Source organism: Malus sylvestris, chromosome 17 (assembly GCF_916048215.2).
Source record: "Malus sylvestris chromosome 17, drMalSylv7.2, whole genome shotgun sequence".
Taxonomy (NCBI): Eukaryota; Viridiplantae; Streptophyta; class Magnoliopsida; order Rosales; family Rosaceae; genus Malus; species Malus sylvestris.
The window spans coordinates 29,295,177-29,303,041 of NC_062276.1; the positions used below are offsets into that span (position 1 = coordinate 29,295,177).

The 7,865-nt window shown below is 37.8% G+C and overlaps 1 protein-coding gene across 1 annotated transcript; it reads right to left on the minus strand.

Annotated features, from left to right (window-relative positions):
* Positions 1-3,983: 3,983 nt before the first annotated feature.
* On the minus strand, positions 3,984-6,642 carry LOC126610767 (ethylene-responsive transcription factor ERF054-like). Its single transcript, XM_050278897.1, has one exon. The coding sequence runs from the start codon at positions 6,140-6,142 to the stop codon at positions 4,820-4,822; it is 1,323 nt and encodes a 440-aa protein (XP_050134854.1). The 5' UTR covers positions 6,143-6,642; the 3' UTR covers positions 3,984-4,819.
* Between the last annotated feature and the right edge of the window lie 1,223 nt (positions 6,643-7,865).

Here is a 7,865-nt window from a genome sequence, read left to right on the forward strand (position 1 = left end):
GCGCGACCGAGTCTTAGACGAGGTAGGATTGGTCAAGGATCAGGATTGGCTTCTGCCGAGATTTGAATGAGCTGCTAAAGGATCATGATTGGTTTCTAACTAAAATGTGAATCAGTCGCATAAGCAAATCTAGGATCAGAATTGTAGTACGAGTCGAAGAAGGTGAGGCTTGGGTCAAAGATAAACATGTCGAGGAATTGCAATCCCTGTAGGATTCTATCATTCCTTAGACTTGCCATCGAAGAATTTGTCCCCATAAATACAAGAGGATTTGTAGTGTAGAAGAGACCATCAACTCAACACTCACCCTGAGGAAAATATTAACTGCTCCACTAGCAAGCCAGCACAATTTCAGTTTGGTTAAACAGTTTTGAGTTGGCAGTCGACGGATGATTACAATTTGGTTAAACAGAATTTTCAGAGGCAACCGGCAAATGTGACGTTTGGTCAAACAACACTAGAGTCGTAAAATCGGCTTGGCTAAGGAGTTTTGACAGTTTGGTTAAATAGTAGGTTCTCTTTTTTCAACTAGTTATTGACTCAAGTCTCTGCCGGCGATTCTTCATGGAACAAGGTCATTTCATCAATTTTCTTGGTGAAGTGAGCTATTACCAAGTTACATTTATGTCCAATACTTAGACGGTGGAATCATTTTTGGATTTCACAGAAAAATCATAACCTTCTTTTAGGTTTTAGAACTAAGGCCGAGAGTGTTTCTTTCTCGGGCAAAATTGCCTCATTCAAAAGTTAGAAGTGCATTATATCACACGATCATATTTATCACTCGAACTCGGTAGCAAATTGGCAAGGCCATAATCAGTAGAAGATCGTAGTTAGCTCATAAGCAAGGTTTAAAATATCGATATTATCTTAATATTTCCATCGAAATTTTCGTATTTTTGGACTACCGATATTTCCGATATCATCGATATTTTAGACCTTGATAGGAACTCTATGTGGTACTAAGTCACTCATGTATCTTACCATGCAATGTATAAAGTGTAAAAAATTGTACTAATTTATTATATATAAGTGATTATGGTGTGTTTAAACTTCTTTCATTAATTATTACATATTTTCTACACTCACAATATTTGCCAGCTCACTATATAACCAACTTAAATCAGTGAAATCCATCATGCAATGCATTTCCTTCCAAATTTTTGTGATAAATTAATAGATAATTAACTAAATAAACATCCTGCAAAGTTTCAATAAAAATTTCCAAGTTTTTCTTACAATTTCCATGGTTTTTACTCAATTTTTATCGATATCGATAATATCCCGATATTTCCATCGAAATTTCTGTGTTTTTAGACTACCGATATTTCCGATATCATCGATATTTTATACCTTGCTCATAAGTTACTTGGTCTGCGCAACACAGACTTTGTAATTTTAGGGTCAACATTTTGGAACGCCCAATGGAACATAATTGCTAAAAATTGCGAAGTTTAAATGACGTTTCCATATTCTAGTTCATCTGATTGGACGAGATCTAAGCAGATCTAAGCTCAATGGGAGAGACACATTCAAAAGAGTGAGGAGAACAAAAGGGGAAGGAAAGTGAGGAAGAATCTTGATGCACATGAAGAGATGAGAGCTTCCGTCACCTTCTAAGAACAATAGATAAAAAACAGACAGTGACCATTTCAATACATGGTTACTTGAGAAAGGTTAGTTGAGAAACACTTTCCTTATGTTCTTCCATTATTGTTTTTTTTTTTTTTTTTGAACTCTTTGTTGGAATTTTCAAGAGGGTTTTTGTCTTAATTCAGTTCTCTCTCGATGTTGATATTTCAGCTCAAACCTACTAGGTGAAAATAATTAGGATCTTCCTAAAGAATTTGGTGAAGTACTAAACTTTGGAATAAGAAAGTTTTTGATACACTCTCGGGTTATGCACACAAATTACCTAATCCATCTTCTAGGGGTAAAGCTAAAACTGAATTAGTTTAAAATTTTCATTTCCGTAACATTATTCCCTAATCCAATTCAAAACTTTAGTTGATCAAATCACCTTCCATGCGCGGCCGATTAAAACTAATCTCAATTAACAACATAATCATCATTATCTTGTAGCAGCCCTCCTCTGGTGGTGACATAATTAAATTAAAATATTGGGTTACGGCTGAATGAAAGTGTTTGTTGGCTTCACCACTATTTGAGATATTTTGGAATCATTTATTAATTTAATAACGTCAACCTAAAACACTTGATAAGTTCGATTAGGGAAATTGGCATATGGTTTGTAATTATATCATGTTCCTTAATCCTTGTCGCTACTTGAGTGATATCATGGGACGGCGACCGGTCCCACCTCCCTCATCATTCAGTCTTATCACTCCTCTTAGCACGTTGATCAAAACAATTAATGTCCAAAGTGTTCTTCTTTTCTAAATTTTTTTTATTTTTTTTTATTTTTTATGTAGGGAATTCGCTACTAACTCATTTAACTTCTTCCACAACTTTATTCAATCATTTCTTATTGTTTTTATTAGAGCATTTTAAAATGAGATGTCAAAAATTATACACAAATTGTTTTAACAAAGATATTTTTTTTGGTGTTCTAAAGAAAATGTCAAAATCTTACGAGATTTGACATTCTCTACTTTACTGCTAAATTTGAAAGCAATGTCAAAATATATTTTGCTTACATGAATTGTCATTCGAATTACAAATCCCTAAAAAGCCATTTACATGTTTTGAGATATGATATACATCTTGGTCCTTAAATCGTTCATCAAGGATTCAATAAGAAGGTTCAACGACTAAAAATTCTAGTGCGTAGGACATTCCAGGACGTGTTAAAATTTCAATAGCTAAAAGCTGAAAGCGGAAAGTTACAAATATATGAGAAACAAGTGAGTTGTGACGGTGATTGGATGACCACCGTGCAGCTGCTGACTTGGTCTTTTTGTTCATTGTGCTTAGAAATGGAGGAGAAAAGCCAAAAGTAGTTGTTTGTTTTGGGTAGAAAAAAGGTCTCTGCAACATAAGTGTCACCCCGTCTTGTCCAGCAACTAATTGAAAAAAATCTGGGTGGAAATTTTCTCAAAGTGCGTAAAAAAAGTCGTAAGATATTCACGTGATTTGAACTTTACATTTTGTCTTTCTTTCTATAAAAAAATTGACATAATATATTGACGTGATCTAATAGTGATTGTTGAAATAAGAGGAAAGGCAAAAAACAGAAGAGAGAATCATACTCCGTCTCGATGAGTAACTGCCCATATTGCCATTGGTTATTTGGAGAAGAAGAAAATCATACATTATAAATAGTATCATCAACTGAATTTTACGTCGTACTATACATACAAAATTTTAAACTAGTGTTGATAGAAGATAAATTAATAAGGAACCGTTTGATAATCATTTCATTTTTTATTTTTTAGTTTTAGCTTCAACTTATTTGAAATCTGAAAATTGAAATTTTGTTTGGTAATTACCTTTAATTTCATTTTTCAAAAAATGAAAACTAAAAACTAAAAATGAGATTATTATGAAACGCCCTAAACTATCGCAAGAGGTAACTTCCCACATCGTCCAGGGATGAGGATCATGTAAGCCTTATATGTATATTCTCATCTCTACCTAGCACGAGGCATTTTGGAAGCTCACTGGCTTCGGATTCCGTAGGAACTCCGAAGTTAAGTGAGTTCGGACGAGAGCATTCTTAAGATAGGTGATCTACTGGGAAGTTCTCGTGTGAGTTCCCAGAAACAAAACCGTGAGGGCGTGACCGGGGCCCAAAGCGGAACAATATCGTGCTACCGCATAGTTGAGCCTAGGATGTGATGGAGCCTGGGTCGGAATGTGACACAAGAACCATCAATGTCTTGATTCACAATATTAATCGGCTCTCATATTTACTCTGCGAACCTATCATTCATAGTCTTAATTCAACTACAATTTTACTCCTTTATTTTATTTTATTTTGTTGAGGAAAATCATGAATAAGCAGTAGAAAAGAAACTGAAGGCTCGCACACAATCATAATGCATAAAAGAGAGTACTAGTCTTTGTACAAACACAGCTACAAATACATAATATGACAATAGAAATAGATGACCAACTCCAAAATGTACAAATAATATTGATAATTTGGCTTTTCCATTCCAGGAGCTGAAAAACGAGAGCTCGTGATGGTCGGACTGCTTGAGAAGGAGATCACAAAACCGTCTCCCTCTACAGCGGTCATGCCTTAAGATAAAAACTGGAAACTAAAAACATGCTCGTGAACATTACACAGCAGTGACTTTTCCTAACTACACATACTATTATTTACTTTACAAGACATTGGCTATAATTCCACTTTCTGGCAACAAAAACTAAGGCATGGCCCAACAAAAAGCATGAACCAGATTGTGCCACTGCTGAAAGGCCTGAAAAAACAAGCAGCCTTTGTGCAGCAGATTGGCCTGAAATTTGAAGCTTCAAGGATCCCTTGTAATAAAAACTCACAAGGCTTCTAGGATCATAGGTTGTTTTCCGAAACATTGCAACCGGCTGTGATGACAAATTAGAGAGGGGGGAGGGAGAGGAGGGAGAGGAGGGAGAGGAGGGAGAAGGGGGAGGGGGTGGTGGTGTGTGTGTGTGTGATGAAAAATTAGAGAGGGGGGGAGGGAGAGGAGGGAGAGGAGAGAGAGGAGGGAGAAGCATAAAAAGGAAAAGTTTGAAATGCAACTCCTGACCGGGTTCCGGAAAATGGAACTTGTGAGAAAGGATGAGGGAAATGGGCTAGTACTAGTTCTACAACATAGAGGTGTGACCGTGTGAGTGGGAATTGCAAAGCTCAAATTTAAAAGAAATGAACTTTTCAATCTTGGTCCTTCCAAAAGAAGTTCTTCATGGGATATGAAGAGGAAGAAGAGGAACCCGAACCCGAATTATGGAGCACTTGTTGAGGACAAATGTTAGTGTTATAGTCCTGCTGGTTTGGATTGGTAAAAGGGAGATGTGATTGCAGCAAAAGATTGTTGTTGGCGTCCAAATCATCCCACACAGGACTACCTGGACCCCAACCTGCAGGAATTGCATTAATCCAAGCATCTGCCATGTCCCCCCAAACAATTTCCTCTTGCTGCGAATTCCCTCCTGCGCAATCCGTATTTGCCTCAATTTCGTCAATCACTTTAGCCTCACTAAACTCCAGTCCCGAATCATTGTCAGTGCTATTCTCTTCTTGGGTATGTGGAATTGGTGGTGGCGGCATTGCCTCCACATTGGAAGCGCTTCTCTTGACTTTTTGAGGTTGCTTGCGGCGCCTGGTTGGCTTTGAACTCTCATGGGTTGGAGGCGAAGTAGCTGCTGAACTTGGATCTGATGAAGTTGGAACATCTGATTTGTCTTTGTTGAGAAAAAGCTCAGGGAAATTGAGCCTGGCATTCTCTCCTCTCAATTTGAAGGCCTCGCGGTCGTAAGCCATGGCGGCATCTTCAGCTGTGTCAAAGGTGCCAAGCCAGAGGCGAGTCCTGTTTCGAGGAAGGCGAATTTCAGCTACCCATTTACCCCAATGCCGTTGCCTCACTCCCCTGTAAAGTTTTGTAGTATTATACGGCATTGCCGGTGCTCGAAACATTGGCCTTCCATCTGGTCCCAATCTGTTCATCATCATCGCCCTCCCTCTTGGACTCAAATTCAAAGCATCACTCCAATACTGAAGAATTTGCTGGTGCTGCTGCCAAGTCAACGTCGCTGGGGGCGGATAACTCATCTGCTGCTGCTGCAGCTGCTGGGATTCAAAAGATATCATTTGCTGCAGATTTTGTTGCTGTTGGTGTTGAATTGGTGAGGGCAATAAAGGCACATTTGTGGGGTTGAATTGTGGGGGGAATTGCATCATAGGCTGTTGAGACCCGTTGAAAGAAAACGGAAAAACTATTTTTGAAGAGGAAGATGGATAGGGAGCGATGATTGGCGATGGTGTTTGATGAGCTAAAGAAGGTGAAGATTGAATTGGGTCTTGCCTTTCAGGGCTCTTGACTTTCTTGAGAGGCCTATTCGACGCCATGGACGCCTCACTAAAACCGGGCTTCCATGGCGGCCTCTCGAAGGAAAAATCAAGCTCCCCATCTTTGTTAGCCTCCCAATCTACGCTTGTTTCCATCCTGGATTTACCACTCTTTTTGGCTGCAGCCATTGTTGCTTGCTTTACCTGCTCGCTTTCTCTTTGAGACTCTCAAACAAATTCCGAAAGCCGAAGGGAGATTCAAGAAACAAATTGAGATGGGTCACGCAAGAAAAAGGAAAAAAAAATCGAATCCGATGATTCCAAAAATCAAACCAGAAAATCAAAAGAAAAGAAAATTCAAGTACCCAGATGGAATTTTGGTCTAAGAATTAATAAAAAAGAACAAAGACTGGATTTTGGAATCTGGGTTTCGATTTCAACAGCTGATCCGATCGAACAAAAAACAGAATCGGATGCCAAAAGCGGAAATTCTTGAGGAACCCATCTCAATTCCCTGAATGCAGTAGCTTGAATTCAACAAAGAGAGCGAGCAGGTGACGGCAAGTAACGAATATCCGAGTGGTTGCGGATGAAATTGTTGGGTGGCAGAAGGCGAAGAAGCTGGGGGAGCGAGAACAGATGATTTTTGTGCAGAGAAGCGGAGGAGGAAGGAGGGTTTATAAGAGAGCAGATAAAGATTTGAAGCGAGACTTTTTGAGGAAAGAGAGAGAGAGAATTTGTACAAGGCTCGGGATTGGTTGGCTTTAGATTGGGACCCACACGGATTGGTTTTTCTTGGTTTCCTTGCTTCCACTCCAATTTCTCTCTGCCACCTTCCACCAACGGAAGCAAGCCACGTGTCTACATCTTTCTTTCTCTCTGTTTTTGTCTGCGTTAATTAAACCAAATACAATATTTTGTTCCAGAAACTTTCCGATTTCGCACTTCCATTTTCCTTTGAACTCCTCTCTTCTTCTACCGTCTTACGATTCAATAAATTCAAACTTATCTCCCACGGTTTACCAAAAAAAATAACAACCTTATCTCCTACGTGGCATGTACTCATTGGTCGTTGGACATCAGCAGGAGCAAACTTTTTAAACAAATCCTTTTAAACTCATTCGACGATAATAAATAAGACGGTGGATATTACCATGATTTGAGCATGATGAGCAAAAATATTACTTACATGAATAATTTGTTATCTCGCCCATTTGTTTGGGTACAAATACTGCTAAAATACATCCAATAAGTTAGAACACAATTTGAAAATCTAAACACATGAGAGGTTTAGGATTACGACAAAATTATAATGCTGCTTTGGGTACCATCTAATAGTACCGTTTAATGGTATTCTTTTCTAATCCAAATATTGTAAATAACAAATTCTATACTAATTTGTTTTTACATCCCCAATAAAAAAATCAATAATGCTACTTTGGCTAACTCATATAGAAGATAATTATTCAGCCATAAAACGAATGGGTCGCAATAGTTACTAGGAAGAATTCACAACAAATTTTTGGGGTGGCAAGACGGTCAAACATGCAGCTATTTCAAACAAAGATATGTCACCAAAATTCCAACCCCAGCCGACCACCTGCTTGATTTATCAAAGTACAATTAATAACTCAATAATTTTCTATATATATATATGTTTTTTGTCTATATTTTTTATTGATAGAAAAGTTAATCCGCATTTAATTCATGGAACAAATACAATACGGGAAACTCAGCCTCAACACTAAACCAATCAAGGCCACTATTAATTATGCACAATTATTCAAGTTTTTAACTAATTATATTATAATACTTAAACATTTTTATTCGGTACACTAAAAAAAATAGAAAAACTAGTGAAAATGGTTTGAAAACTTTGAGTTTTAATGATAAGGACAAAATAAAGGGTAAA